The 16,227-nt window shown below is 31.6% G+C and overlaps 1 protein-coding gene across 3 annotated transcripts in view; it reads right to left on the reverse strand.

Annotated features, from left to right (window-relative positions):
• Positions 1 to 16,227, reverse strand: part of LOC149425715 (lachesin-like) — a 718,168-nt gene that overhangs the window by 114,150 nt on the left and 587,791 nt on the right. For all 3 annotated transcript variants that reach the window (XR_016303426.1, XM_089641366.1, XM_089641355.1), the window contains exon 6: positions 1,871 to 1,999. Coding sequence is in view for 2 of the 3 variants with exons in the window: in XM_089641366.1 (XP_089497492.1) it covers positions 1,871 to 1,999 (129 nt within the window). In the remaining variant the exon portion in view is untranslated. The remainder of the gene's footprint in view (positions 1 to 1,870; positions 2,000 to 16,227) is intronic.

The following is a 16,227-nucleotide window of genomic DNA, read 5'->3' on the forward strand; positions in this document are numbered from 1 at the left end:
TTTATAATATATATTTATTCTTTTCCCTTTATTTTGACTCTCCAAATTAGTTCCTTAAAATAAGGAGATAATGATTCTCCTAGTCAGTCTAGTTTCCAAATGCTTAATAATTTTACCTTTATTTGCCAAATCATTTGATAAGCTCTCAACTTCTCCTTTTACTTCATTCATTGAGTTTAAGCTAATAATTATATCGTCATATTTTTGACAAATAAATTCGGCTGTGTTTTAAAATTGGAACATTTTAATCAATATTTTAAAGTATTCGAGTTTTTATTTTCTCTAGTTTTAAATCTACGTAAGAAGCGAATTTTGAAAAAAAACATCTTCTGTGTTATTGTTTTCAAGTGCAGTAATCATTTTTGTTTTGGACCTTTTTATTGTGTTTAGATTATCTTGCTGTTGAGAGCCGGTTTTTTCTTTTACTTGAAATCATGGTTTAGAACTTTTTGTTTTTGTTTTTTTTTTTTTAATTGCCGGCAACCCGGGCGTTTATTGAAATAACATTATCATATAGAAACAAGTAAGTAACCCGCCTCACTAGAAGATTTCTGTTCTGAGGCAGTTAATTGTTTGTTCAGCAGAAACAATACGATGAGCAAGCGCGTTCTGTTTCCCCTGCGAGCAAGCAAGCCAAAGCAAGCTGTATGGTTGGTGTTGGGAAAATGGCGATGGGGATGGTGTTTGCCAATTACGAGGACTTTACTTAGCTTAATTATATTTTAATTTTACTGTCACTATTTCGCGATATTAGTTATTTGAAATAATCTTGAATAATCTCACTTCAATGAACCAAATTTATATAACAATTTATGCAGTTAGCACTTGGGTGAATCTCGCAACTGTAAGAACGTATAAATCTCTCTACAGTAATTTTGTCACAGTATAATTCTGGCAGTGTAATAATATTGGTACGTGAAATTCACGAATGCTTGATTTAATAATATAATCCATCATTAATTCCTTGATAACGAAGTTTTGGATGCCAAAGTATTTTTTCAATCATCCGAATGGATCATTCCTTAGTAAAGGGATACAGGAATTTTTGTGTTATGTAGAGAATAGAAAATATGCCAGTTGAAAGACCCGTCACGGCAGAATACAGATATATTTATGCGTGTTACAATGCTGTGGAACTTTATATATTTATGCGTGTTACAATGCTATGGAACCTTATATATTTATGCGTGTTACAATGCTATAGAACCTTATATATTTATGCGTGTTACAATGCTGTGGAACCTTATATATTTATGCGTGTTACAATGCTGTGGAACCTTATATATTTATGCGTGTTACAATGCTATGGAACCTTATATATTTATGCGTGTTACAATGCTGTAGAACCTTATATATTTATGCGTGTTACAATGCTGTGGAACCTTATATATTTATGCGTGTTACAATGCTGTGGAACCTGATATATTTTGAAAACATATTTTTTTTTATGTACACATATTTGACAGTGTATTTTTTAAGTAATAAGTATATATTGGGAAAATATTGTCATGTGTCCTTAGTGACCTTTTAGCTAGTCCATATCAATCATCAGGATGAATTAATTTGACTTTTTCCATCGAAATTCATTGAATGTTAAAAAGTAAAGTAAACTATGATTTACCACAAAAAATAATTATCTGAGACTTATAATGTGGTATGGGGAAAGAATTGAATGAAGTGGCGTTCAGGGCACGAATGTGCCTAAGCAATAATTTCTAATAAATAATGTTGAATCAATAACACAGTTCGCAATTTTATGTATGAAAAACGAACAGTGATTTTTCAATAATTTTATGGAGCAATGGATTACATTGATTATTACCAAAGGGATATGTTAGATGTGTAGTATATTTAATGAAATAATACTTACAGTTAACGTTTAGAGTTATCCTTTTGCTGACCGCCGGAGGAACGTCGTTCGAGGCTATGCAGAGAAATGCTCCCATCTGCCTTCGGTCTAGTCGCCAGAAGTGGAGAAGGCTGCCATTGAAGGTGTCCACTGAAATAAATAGACCAGATTAATTTTATTTTAAACTCAAATTAACCACATCATCGCTTTAAAATATATCCTTTTCAACCGTGCTTAAAACGATAAGGAAGACTATGCCACTTTGACTACTGATGTCAAAAATACTTTACGCAGATGCATTTTGCAAAAAAATATATAGCAATTGTCTCAATAGTTGTTGTGTATTCTTTGCATAACATTCAACATCTATATGGTTACGTAAATTTATTAAAACCGCTTTACACCAACATTCATTCATATTACCAACAATTTTGCATACACCATTACAATAATTTTGTTATATGATCTGTGGAATGTATTACTATATGCAGGAATTTTATTTTAAATGTTACATGGTTTTGTGATAGCAAAATTTTTTTTACTTTAAATCCGTACAGGGGCCTCGAGGCAAATGATTTATTTATCGAAATTAAAGAAACTTCCTACGAAAATTGATTGTAATGGAGGGTTTTAGAGTAAAGGTTTTACAAAACGACACCTGCGTCAGCAATAAAGTGCCACTTCAAGTGGCATTATTTTTTGAACTATTGAACTCCGCTGGCCGCGCTGTATAAACTAAATATAAACTAAATCGCCTTTGTGAACTTTTCTCCCATGGACCGTGCTTTGTGAGCTACTGTGCAGTCTACGGGGGGGTTATTCGGTAGGAATAGCTTGTATCGTTAGTATAAGGTTACTATCAACATATGATAAAATCACGATAAAGTGAAATCGCCTCTCAATTTTATTGTTTCTCTGTATTGCTACCTCGAACTGCCTTTTATTAATGGGGCAATATAATATTATATACAATTTCTGATAGCTGAACTTCTCTCCAACTTTTGATGGCCGGGAAACTTAGAGTGTGATTAGCTAACGGAAGATGTTTAGTGATTTAGTGATTGTTTTACGAGTTTGCTGATGTTGTTGTCGACGATATCTTTTATCCATCCACACTCATACTTTATTGATATTAATGTTTTTTAAGTGAACGTAAAATATTTAGAAAAACATTGTGTATACGTAAGGTTTTCATTTGATATAAAGTATCTTTTGTGTGAATGAAATAATTGTAATAATATGAAAAACAAATTAAAGAAATAAAAAAAAATCTTTTCTTTTTGTGTCATATGGTTTTAGAAAAATGAAACAATGCATAAGTGGTTGACAGAAGAATCGATAATGTTCCAGTTTTTTAAATATATTTTACGCCCAAATGAGCTTTTACAAAAATGTACAAAATAATTCAGTGGAACAGTTATCAAAAGTAAAACTTTCTTTTATAATTAAATAGAACCCATGCGGAAGAAAACTATTGGGCTAACCTTAAATGTAATTATTGCTGAGGTATGTAATTATAACCTTCTTGTAACTATATTCCGTATTGTAAAACATATCTACAAATTTCTGCGAAAGAGTGCCAACTGTTTCAATGTAGGTTCAAGCGAGTATTTAATGATTCAGTCCTGATATTATTGTTGCAAAATAATTTTCGATCGAATAGTTCTAGATGGTATCAATGGTTGTAATGTATAGTTTATATTGGTAGAATGGTAGACCGAGTTTATAGTTAATATGTCTTAGAAATATATGTTGAATTTTTTCAATGAGTTCGGCGTGTTTTTTTAAATTAAATTCGACTTTACTTCGAACTAAGAAGATTACAAGTGTTTGAAGTTGATATATTTTCAAAATCTCGGCCATTACGGAGAATGAAACCAAGCATGTTTAATCCTTTGTTTGTAACTGTGTTGATGTGAAAAATAAAAATAATTTTGGAATCGAAAATAATATTATAAAAATGCGAAAATATTTCATATTATATTTTTATTATTGAACGTTTGCACCAAACAATTTTCTTTTACTTTAACTCCACACAGGAGACCCTGAGAGAAATATTTTCACTTAGGGCCTATGTCATCTTTGGGGATGCTATGTAGATGATCATTATGATCTTAGACAATCTTCACCCCATGAATCCGGGCACCCTGCAAAGACTCCAAACGTAGCGAATAACTGAAGGTGATCTACGGCAGAGGTCATGGTTATAAAATAAATTATTCCCGGGGCGATAGTACCTATACCCGCCTCCCACATATACAATCATACATAGTTTTCTGAGATTAAAGAGTTAGTAAGTTATTAGTTTAAATAGCTTTAGATAGTCGGCGAAAAGCAACAATTTAACATTATTTTCAAATACAGTAACAGTATCTTAATAAACAGTATTGGGCCTAAATGCGACCCTTGAGGTACACCGCTTGCAACCACGCATTTATATGACAGTTTAAATTTATTTGTCACTTGAAAAATTCTATTAGTTAGGTAGTTTTTGATCCAATTTAATAATTTACCATCTATTACGAATTTGCTTAAGTTTATTGCCGAAGTTTATTTAGAAAAAATTTATGGTTTACTTCATCCAATGATTTTACGAAGTCGGTACACATTAAGTCGACTTGGGTTTTATTTTCAAGTAAACATGATGAATTGTTCATATAAAGAGAGATTTGTTAGGGACGATCTGCTCAGAATAAAGTCATGTTGATAAGGTACAATTTACCACCAGTCCTTCAGGGTTAAAATCGCCATAAACTGAAGAAAGCGAGAAAATTTTGAGGTATTTTGGATTTTTGACAATCTTGCGTTCGATGCTCGAGATTGGAAATATGAATTATTTATTGGGCTAACATCATATACAACTCAAAAAACCACAGAACTACCGAATCTGACGAAAAGTACCCCCCCCCCACTTCTTTTAAGCGACATGGTTACTGGGCTCTATGTAATGCACTGATTTCTTCCTTGGCCTTGTTTATATATGATAGTGCATCGGTGATACTCATCTTGCTAGTTGAAAATGTATTAATTATTTTTTTATATTTGAAAGCGAGGTGACAATCAAATTCAAATTCAAATTCAAAAAAATATTTATTGCACAAAAAGAGTACAAACGGTATAGCTTATAGGTTATATCCTATTTCTTCCAGCTAACCCAACAAAAAATATCAATCCGGTTACAGAGTTATCTATGCAGAGAAGTAGATTGGTGCTTGACTTAAACCAAAGATAATAGAAACGTCGAATGTAATAGCGTGAGTGGAATGCCTATGGTAGTAGTAGTGACTTCATTCTGTTAGACGCGTGTATGTGAGACTACTACACTCTGATGACAGTTGTGGTATTTGGTTAAATGACAAAAAAATATTTTACTTTTGGCTTGGCAACTGCAACCAATTACTCGAAAGTTACTTTAGATGTAGGTTGAGTAAAATTCATTGTTAAGAGTTTTAAAATCGGTGCTCCCTGTTATATTTTATGGAATAAATAGTTTATGTGATCATTGTGACACTTGTTATTGTTACATGTTGCATTATATGATAATGAAAATGAAGTAATTATGGTATGAGAAGCATGTTTGAATGTGGATGAAACGTTGAATTGGCCTAGACCTGTGTTGCTTTTCATGTTCTCTTCTTACGCCTGCAGTATAGTGGAGTGATTGTTTAGTAGTAAATTAGCAGTAGAAATTGATACATTTTGTATCCTGTAGCTAGTATACTGAGAGTTATCAGAGTAGAAAGCACCTAAGATAAATATTTCCGACTTGCAGTTTTCTAACTAATTCTTAAATAGTAACAAGAAAAGGGAACTAAATTCAATCAGGTTAAGTGAAAATTCACTTAGACGACGGGTTTATTATGCACCTAAATTAACCAGTGAGTGATCAAAAAATAATAAATAATAGTAGTAATTTAAAAACTTTAATCGCTTTCAACTTTCTTTTCAACTTCAAATACAAATTTACTGTCAATAGCGGAAAGATTGATTCTATTTATTATTAGTTTCTCTTTAGCAATTTATAGAGAAAATATTTCCACAGCAATTTAGTGAAACCCCTCAACTAACAAATTATTAATATATATATATCACTGTTTTAAAATAAATATCTTAAAGTTGAGATAAGAGATATGACTTACCTTCCGTATTCTTCACCCGCACATACATGACCCTCGAATACATACCTTAAACAAATTCACTCTCCCCGTGTCATATCCATTGGGGTATTATAGATATAGACCAACGTACCATATGTTCCAACTGTCTCTTTGAAATCGACATTCATATTTACGATATTTATTTATTTATAAATTTACGCCCGGCTGGGCTTTTACATATTATTTTCTTATTTTTTTTTTACAAAGAACATCTAAATAAACACAACATAATCAAAAAAACTAAATCAAAGAAAATCAAAAAACAAAATCAAAAAGAAAATAGAAGATACAATAAAACCCAACCTCTTAAACAAAAACAATGTCAAAACGAAATAAAGTGGATACTAGACAATCCACCATGCAAGATGGAAAAATAGAATACTAGGAAAATTACAAAACATTGGTAAGATAAAGTAGAGCTACGTAGTTTCTATAGTTAAATTATATTTTATTTGATATTCTTCTTCTGAAATAAATTGGGTAATGACTTGTTTATATTTGGTGAATGATGTGTTGAATATATCAACAACATTTATAGTCATTACCCAAATTTTGTATACGGCGAACGCGGGTATAGAATTGAGATTCTGTGTTGGAGTTATTACAATAGAACGGTAGATAATGCCTCGATGTTGGTTTGCGAGGTATATGTAAAGAAATCAAGTATAATAGTTCAGGGCTGTCAATTATTAAATTTATGATTTTATATAAACATTTTAGGTCATTAACTATTATATGTTCAGATAATTTTAATAAATTGAGTTGACATAGATAATCATAGTTGACGCATTCCCTTGTAATACCCATTCTGAAATTAATAAATCTTAATATTTTTTTATATCTTTCTATCGTGAGTAAATAACTAGCGTAACTAGGTGCCCACACTGTCAAGTTGTACTCAATTTGACTCCTAACCAATGACATATACAAATTTTTATAGGTATTTAACAAAAAGACAGGAAATAATTTCGCAAAACATAAGTTAGGGATTTCAGGATTTTCTTTATAGTTTTCATCGTCTATCGTTGTCCGATAATTTGTGGAAATTCCACGTTCCAGTGGCAGGTCACCGCAAGTACCGTGAAATATTTTTATTCCAGACGTGGTCGGAATCTTGAATATCTTAGACGAAAAAATCTTTATTCCTAAAACAACTTTATAGAGTCTACGAAGAGAGCGGAACTTTATCACAAATCTTAACGCGCTAGGTGTTTTTCTCGAGAATCGAATAAATGCACTGGCAGTTTTTAATCTACACTTTAAAACAATAAACTAATAATTTTTTGTATTTCTTTGGCATTCACTATGTAACAATTTCTAGACATTTTTTGTTTTTAATGAGTTTTTATTATTCACAATGTACATTTGTTACGTATAAATTTTTTTATAAAATTAGCGACCGGTTTCGACACGTCCGTGTCATTAACTAGCTATTTTAAAACTAAATTTTTAAGTGCAGAAATATGGGGTTTTATTTAGTTTGGTTCTTTGGTGGGTGGGATTTGAGGGAGGGGGAGGGGGTTGAGAGGGAAACGGAGGGAGGAGTCAACATAACGGGGAACATTGTCAATAGAGGTGATTTGCAAGGTGCTATTATTTTATTTACTATATTAATGCTTGAATTAATTTTTTTGTTGATTTCTAATGTTTCTAATGCGCACAAATTAAAATATTTATTAATGTTAGAATGTTTAAACTTAGTTTTATCCCGGTTGAAGCTATGGCCTGTCTCTATCAAATGATTAGCGAACTCGGAAAAATTATTATTTTTTAAACATAGTTCGTGTTCCCTAATTCTGGTTTTGAAATTTCTTGTAGTCATACCTACATACTGCGAGTTACAATCATTACACTCTAAAGTGTATATCCCATTTTTATCTAATTTATTTGAAACATCCTTGTTATTAATTAAGTTTTTTTTTATTTTAGAATTAGTGTAAAAAGCTGTCGAAATATTAACTGGATATATTAATTAGATTTTTACTAGATTGAGTGTTATTATCTCCACTATAAATGTACTTTTTAGAAAATATTTTGGTTTGTTTCTTATTAACTAAACGATTAATTATATCAGGTTTATATCCGTTGTTTAGAGCTATTTGTTTTATAATGTTAATAAACTCGCCTCCTTCAACTCAATGATACATCGAGCCATTAATGTCCCTTTAAATATGGAGAATTTCAATAATGAAATTAACATTATAAACTATATCGGGTCTATTATGATTAATCGTTCGGTCTGTTGGTATGGTTTTATCATAATATATTTTATAAAATTCGTTTCCTAAAAACGAATTTGGTTCGTATTCATAATTTGATATTATATAACCGCAGTCAATAAAGTTATGTTTAATTACCAAAATTTTGTGAATTATTTTTAAAACTTGATTGTGCCTAAATGTATACTCGGACGGTGCTAATATAGAACATACCGATATAATATGTTATATAGTTTCCGGAAAAGCCAAACATTTTCCACATAAATTTGATTTGTATCCTTGATTATATGCTTCCTATAATTTTTAGTATGACTCTATCCTGAATGGCAAGCATAAATTCTTCTATTTCTGCGTTCAATTCTCCAATGCTCAACCATTTGTTTCACAAAAAAAAATTTAACATACGTTTGATTGAGATAATTAAAATGTTTTGCTTAAATGATTTTATTTGACCAGGAATCTTATAATTCCTGGTTAGGATTTATAAAATTTTTGGCATTCTCGTCGTATAAATTTAAAGGTGTAAAAACAATTATGTGTTTAAAACCATTTAAATTTATGCACAAATATAATTAAGGAGGATATTTTTCATGCAACTGCGCAAGCCACACAGACTTTATTGAAAACCATTTGAACTTAATAACAAATATAATTAGGAGGATATTGTTCATGAAATTTCGCAAGCTCCACAAACTTTATTGAAAACCATTTATATTATGCACAAATATAAATTAGAAAGATATTGTTAATGCAATTACGCTAGCCCCACAAATGTTATTGAAAACTATTTGAACTTACGAACATAATTCAGAAGGATATGGTTCGTGTAATTGCGCAAGCCCCCCAAAAAGAAGATAAATGTTAAATTATTGTATTTTTGGAATTACTTAGTGAGTAATACCTCAAACTGTAATATTGAAATATTGAAAATAATATTAGCTTTTTTTAAATGAAAATTTAAAAGGGTAAAATCAGGAAAAGATACTTGAACTAAAGACACTTGAACTCAGGACCCTTGCCTTGGCGGGGCGCAAGATGTCATGGATTACTATAAAAATAGGATATATTTATCAAAGATCCTGTCTAGATTACGATTAGTTCGCGGGTTACAAATAACCCAACAATGTTTGAAAATCTCCTACTAGCCAGCCGAGGAATTGAACACGCGACGCTCGGGTGAGACCCAAGCGCTATGCCCACTCAACCACTGACCGGTTAGTAGTTCATTCGAATTCATATGATACAGTCAAATGTGACCGAAGAAGATAGGGTCCCATTAGGTAGAGCGCCCCGGCAAGGCAAGGGTCCTTGGTTCAAGTCCTAGATGTGACCGTATCTTTTTCTCATTTTTTTGTTTTGTTTTAAATTTTCATTTAAGTATCGCTAATATTATCTTCAATAATTAAATGAAAGAAAAGAGTGTTCACACTCTTGGAAATTTTTATCCAAGTAATGTTAAGTACCAACATTAAAATAAAACTAAATAAGAATAACAGAATCCCAAACGTACAAAAAATTAAAATTTTCCCCCTCTTTATTTCCCTCTCTAGTAACCTCTTTCTCCATATGATTTTATTTATATGTAGAACTGAAATTAACTGTGTATTATGGAAATTTTTCGGTATTACCATGATTTGAATAGCTAATAATGTAGTTACAAACAGAAATTTGCATTCAAATTGTGTTTTAGCGTAATGAGTATTGTGTAACTTTAACGTTATTTAGTATTCTTTCATTATCACAAACATATGTTTGTTTTGTGCGTCTCTACGGATATTACCCCTGGCTATACCCTTCTATATATTTCCTGGGCGTTATCAATTACCAATACTTTGAGACACCTACAGTAGGGTGGAACACATTTATTTGATATTTTTTTTCGAAATTCAAATTGGAATACCAGGTAAAAGTTACTTTATGTAATTGTAAATAACGCTTCTCAATTTGAGAGTTCTAGCTCGACAGCTTGAGGTCCCGTCATAGACTTGAAATTTTATTAGTTTTTATAGACGTTTTGTATTAAACACCCTATAAACAAAATGAAAAGTAAATATAATATATTATGCATTGAATGATAAAATAAAAGTAGTTTTTAATTAACAATTTTTTAATTTTAAATGTAAACACAGGTTCAGAAAGTAATGTTGGTATTAATAAAATCATTTTTTATTGCAAAAATCCTTTTTCGGCTCAAACTTTGGCATGAGTTTTCGAGATGCTAATTTAGATTTTATGAATCCCTCTCGTCTTGTCTTGTCGCATACACTAAGAGCTGCTTCTGTCACAACTTTTAGAGATATTTATTAATTTTATTTTTTTTTTTTATTTGGTAGAATATTTTTTACATTTTAAGTTTTCCAGTAATGTAGGCCTCACTGGGTGGCTTGCCCGTGCTGAGGCCTTCATTTTATAATATGAAAATATAATCTACATTATACATTTAAAGAGAAAATAATACATTTAAAATTAAAAATACGTAATAATATATTTAAAATTTAAAAAAAATGCATTGAAAATAATCTTGTGTGTTTGTGGGTGATGTGTGTTTATATTGGTTTTGTGTGTTACGTGTAGGTTTTCTTTTTATTTTATGCTATGACATTTTGGTAATATTGTCTTTTTTGTTCTTTAATCCATTTCGTAATTTTGTGTGTGAATTTATTTTTATTTTCCTCAATTTTAATTTCAAGTTTTACACTGTTGAAAGCTTTTATAGCATGGTATTGGTTGTGTCTTTGTCCAAAGCTTGAATTTACTGTCGGAGTTTTTATGTTTTCTATGTACACTTGTCTAACTGGTCTATTAGTGTTATTTTGTGTATGTTGAAATTTTTTTTTTGTCAAAATGTAGTTTAGTAGTGTTTTAACGTATAATTGGCGTATATCTAGTACGTCATAGCTGTTGAACATTTGGTCTGTATCAGTCAGTTTATGTTTTTTTAGTATTACCTTTAAGATCGTTTACTATGCGGTTTCTATGTAATTGATGGCCGAGTTTGTTGATCCTCCCCAAGCAATAATTCCATATTCTATTATTGATTGGCAAAGTGCAAAATATATTCTTTTCAATTTTCAGTTTTATTTTATATATGTTTCTTGTGTTTAGGAAAATGTGTATTGTTTTGAGAAGTTTATTTGTGATTTGTTTGATGTGAGGTATCCATCTAAGGTTATGGTCAATTACGATTCCTAGATACTTTATTTGTTCTGTTTCTTCTAGAGGAGGGCAATCAATCTTTCCACAGCCTTGGTTTGGCAAGGCAGCCTCATAAACTCTAACATCTTGTAACTGCTTATCGGAAATATCCATCAGTATTGGGGTTCGTATATATTTTGTTGCCAGTCAATTATGTAGTCAACTATGTAAGAACATGCATTTAAGTCCACTTTTGGCACCTCAAACATGCGCGAAACAGAATTTTTATTAACTTGACGAGCCTTTAAAATGCGTCTTGCAACGAGTTCTCTAATGTGCTTACGTGAATCTGTTATCATGCTCAACTAGAAGTTTTCTGGATGAACAAATTAACTGTTTCGAATTATAACAGGGTCTACTATCGCTAACAACTTGTTGGACAAATATCTAGTGCTGTTAATGAGCTTCCATAAATGATTTGAACCATCTTTGCAGGATGAATGTGTTTTTATAGCAAACCAGCGTATACGACAAACGTTGATAAAGTCACAAGATTTTGATGTGGATTTTCTGTAGAAATATACAAATGCAGTATGCGATTAGCTCTTGTCAACCAGCGGGCATGTGGTAGTTTACCTAGGTTTCTCTGTAATACATCAGGAGACAAAGATCCATTTATGACAGCAGTAGTAATTTCTTGCAAATATTTTTGGTCCGTACTGAGATCTGTGGATATTTGTGGAGGTAGTTCACCTTCAATCTTCTCAAAGTTGGCCAACGGTAGCGTCTCGCATATCTCTTTGCTTTGTAAATTTGACCTGCAAATGATTTAGGTCCTGCAGTAGGGCCATCCAAATAGGTAAACAAATGCCTTGATGGTAACTCATTGGCGTTTAGGAGACAAATTATCCATTGCAATGGTCGAGATAGACTGTTTTCCAAAAGACGAATCACGCCTTCCACTTTCCCTGTATTTGTGTTTGTTCCATCACAGCCAACAGCCTTTAAACCAACTAGTGATATCCTTTCAGTCGTTAAAAAGCTCTGGATAGCTCTTTCAATTTTTATTGCACTGCCCGATGTTGGAACCCCATACCCAACATAAACAGTACCTGGTTCTTTTATAATCGAAATATGTTCCTCTTGTACAGTCACTTCAAGCCTCTTTGATCTTTTAAAAACAGTTTTAGCCGTATTGTCTTTCCTTCCATCGAAATATAATGAAGGAATTTCTGTTACTCTTTCTTCGATTAAAATTTGCTCCGGTACTTTTCGTCTTATTCTTCTTAGTTTCATCCCATCTTTTATGCATCATTTCTTGTTTTAGAGTACGTAATCTTCTATTCAGCATTTTTTTACACTGGATAAGTTCCGTTCTTTCAAAAGCCATAAGTCAGTTAGTGCGTTGGTCTTCTAAAAACATTTGTTCCTCTTTTGGCATTTTTTTTCTCTCAAACAAGTACAGCTTACAAATTCTTTACATTTACTTGCAGTTATGTCAAAAATCTTTCTACTTTATACTCTGAACTCTTTTAACTTCTCTCGATTAAGTTTCTTCAAAAACTATTTCAAATTATAAACACTTCGAGTGATAACTTTTTAGTAACTGTAAGATTCTTTTGTGTGTGACAACTGGAATAGAAGATTTTATCCACAATTCTTCAATTTTCGTTCAAACTATTTCGGCAATTTCCAAAAAACGTAAGTTCTTTTGTTGTGTTATTCCTTACTTTTAAGTCTTGTCGAACTCATTTGTTGAATTTCATCACTTTTTCATACGTAGTTGGGATATTCTCTTTCAACTCTGCACTTACACCAAATATCGGACGTTTTAAATTTTGTCTTCTAGAAGTAATGTTAATTCACTTAAAAAACGTGTATCAATAAATACTCGTGAATAAAATTGACGCGCGACCTTTCACCTTGAGACATTTATCGACACTAGTTTAAACAAAACACTGCGTTTCGTAGATTGTCAGGTGCCGCCCCCCGCTTCGTCCCGCACTTTTCTCCTCTGTAACAGCGCCAAAGTATATTAAAATAAAGAAATATTTGATTGCAATAGCTAGTTAACCTTATTTAAATATGTTATTAAATAAAATAAACCTATTTTAATAAATTCTGTATCATTTTGTAGGCCGCGAAAATAGCCCCTAAACAGTCATGTTTGTAAATGTTCGATGTCTTGGCGGGGGTTTTTACCGTTGCCTGATATTATTTATATTTTTAATTGAGGTAATTGATGGCAATTGGCAACTTAATACAACTTTTCAAAATAAAAAAAATATTGCCCCGATTAAATATTTCTATATTTTATTAAACGGTTATATAATCTGAAAATGAGATTCTGGCTCAAATAAATTACTTTTTACCGGAGTTTCACTCTTGGGGACGTCACCATAACCTTCTTTATTGTAGAGCAAGCCTCACCAATTTGTTCATGAACTCACACGTGGGGAGAGTCATGTACTTCCTAAATGAAATTGATTAAAAGATCGATATGTTTTTCATTTCCTACAACGCACTTACAAGGTTTTTGTTATAGCAAATACATAGCATAAACGGTTCAATTAAAATGACCTAGACCCCAATCTGTAATATTATTTTAAAAAATTGAACTGTTGAAATTGAATTAAATAAATAAATATTATTTATACAAACAACTTTTTATGAACCAATTTATATAAAAAGAGAGAACATCAAGTTTGTTCTTTTCATTTTAAAGGTTACCATATACACTCCCGTGTAATTTGAAATAATTCTATGAAACAGAAAACCATACACAGTTCACCGGGTTCGTTATCCGAATTTAGAAAAAAAAAAACAAATTAAACCACTATAATCTTTATAAAACGTTTGTCTAATGAAGTGTGTGTTTTTTTTAGTTTGATATAAATTGTTAAATAGAGTTTATAAAAAATATACCATAGGTAAGCGATTTAAAAAAGCAATATTTTTGTTTTCGTTCACATTTTTAATATGTTTAATGACATATAATTTCCTTTTTTAATATTAAAAAACTGAAAGAGGCGTATGTATGCTTTCAAAAAATGTTTTTGATTTTGAAATATGTTACAAAACCATTTTATATAAATATTTTTTTTAACGCATTGGCAGAAGATAGTACTTTCCTTCCCAGGGGCCGGAGTCAACTGCGCTATCGACCGAACTAGATGCCCGTCGGGTAGGATCGATTGTCATCGACAACTAATTTACTTGCCGACTTTCAGCTCAGTTGGATGTCGGGAAGTGGTCAAATTTCCGCTTCCAAGATTAGCATCATTCACTATGGAAAAAAAGTGAAATTCAAATACATGTATTTAAAAATGAATTGTGGAATTAGCTGTGATTCAAACCCCCGAAGTTTATTTAAAGTAAATAGTGTTTGCAGAAGACATATTTATAAATATTTTCTATTTACTTATAAGTACATAATTTCTATTTGTATTTCTTTCGCGTAGATTAGAAGCTATGTAATTAGAGGTCTCAACTTGACCTTACCTCCCTTTTGTTTTATTTGTAGTTATATATTATAGAACGGCCCGAACTGCAGTTGAAACCAAATAACTTAATAATCAGGCCGGATTCTCAAATTTCGCATTTATCTTTATATATTACATAATGGCTCGAACTGCAGTCGAAACCAAAGAACGCAATAATCAGGTCGGATTCTCACATTCCACATTTATAGTTTTATATTATAGAGTAGCTCGAACTGCAGTCAAAACCAAAGAACATAATAATCAGGCCGGATTCTCACATTCTGGTTTTGCAGCTAGTAAAAGCAAAATGCGTCTCACAGATAAATTCTCTTATTTTCCAGAGATTCGAAATTCGAAAACTTGTCTACCTTTATGCAAATTTCGATCTAAAGGTAAGGATACAGCCTGTTTGTAACGAGTTTCAAATGAACCAGAAAAAATTTATTAAAGTTAGCAACGTCCCTAAACTTAAAGGCTTTTCGCCTCCCAGAGAAGTGACATCCGAATTGTTGAAATAAAAAAACCCTCGAAATTGAGTTAAATTGAATCTTTCTTCAAATATTTCAAGTCAAATAAGTCAAACTTTTCAAAAGCAAAATATATTATTCCTTCAATCAAAACATTTAAAGGCGATAGGAACTTATCAAAGGGGAAGTAAGTGAATTTGTTTCAGAGTCAACTTTTTTCATTTTATAACGTTTTCGCTTTGATCAATTGACCAAAGTTTCTCAAACGTGAAGTTCTCTTCCTCTCAAAGAGGTACCCTCTCTTCCCCAATCGGAATAAAGAGGAGATAGGGTATCTGGTCTTTATTAAAAAAGAAAACTTTTCACAATGCGAGTTTGCCTAATAAAGCGTCTTTGGTGAGATAAAGATAGGTACAAGTGCCTACTCAAGTACCAAGGAATTCTAAAAAGGTTCGGCTCCTTGGGACTTTCTACTATCTGTGCATATTGATGTCATGCTGATTTACTTAAGGATTAGGTTTTTCTTCCCCTCTATTTTATCAAGAAATAAGATTAGGAGATAAATACAGAAAATAATAACCATGCATTCGTTTGGCTATGGTATCTATTCTATCTGCTATTTCCGTCGGGTATATTCACCAATACAAATATAAATTTAAATTTATGTATGCTTTTTATATCACTAAGTCAACACAACAACATCTTAAAACGTCAAAAATAAACCAAGTCACAAAGGGAATAGATCGATATGATATGAATTGTTTGATTCTGCAATATTTTGAGCGGAGCCTTCAAACATTTCTTCAGCCATACTAATTGTCCCATTAGCTAGTGCCAGTAAAACTATGGTTAATGAATGTCGTAAAAATGAGGAAAAGTGTTGTGAATGGGATGTTGATCACATTCATAAATCAACAG

This window comes from Hesperophylax consimilis, chromosome 2, assembly GCF_061612785.1.
Source record: "Hesperophylax consimilis isolate HC1 chromosome 2, BYU_Hcon_1.0, whole genome shotgun sequence".
Lineage (NCBI taxonomy): Eukaryota > Metazoa > Arthropoda > Insecta > Trichoptera > Limnephilidae > Hesperophylax > Hesperophylax consimilis.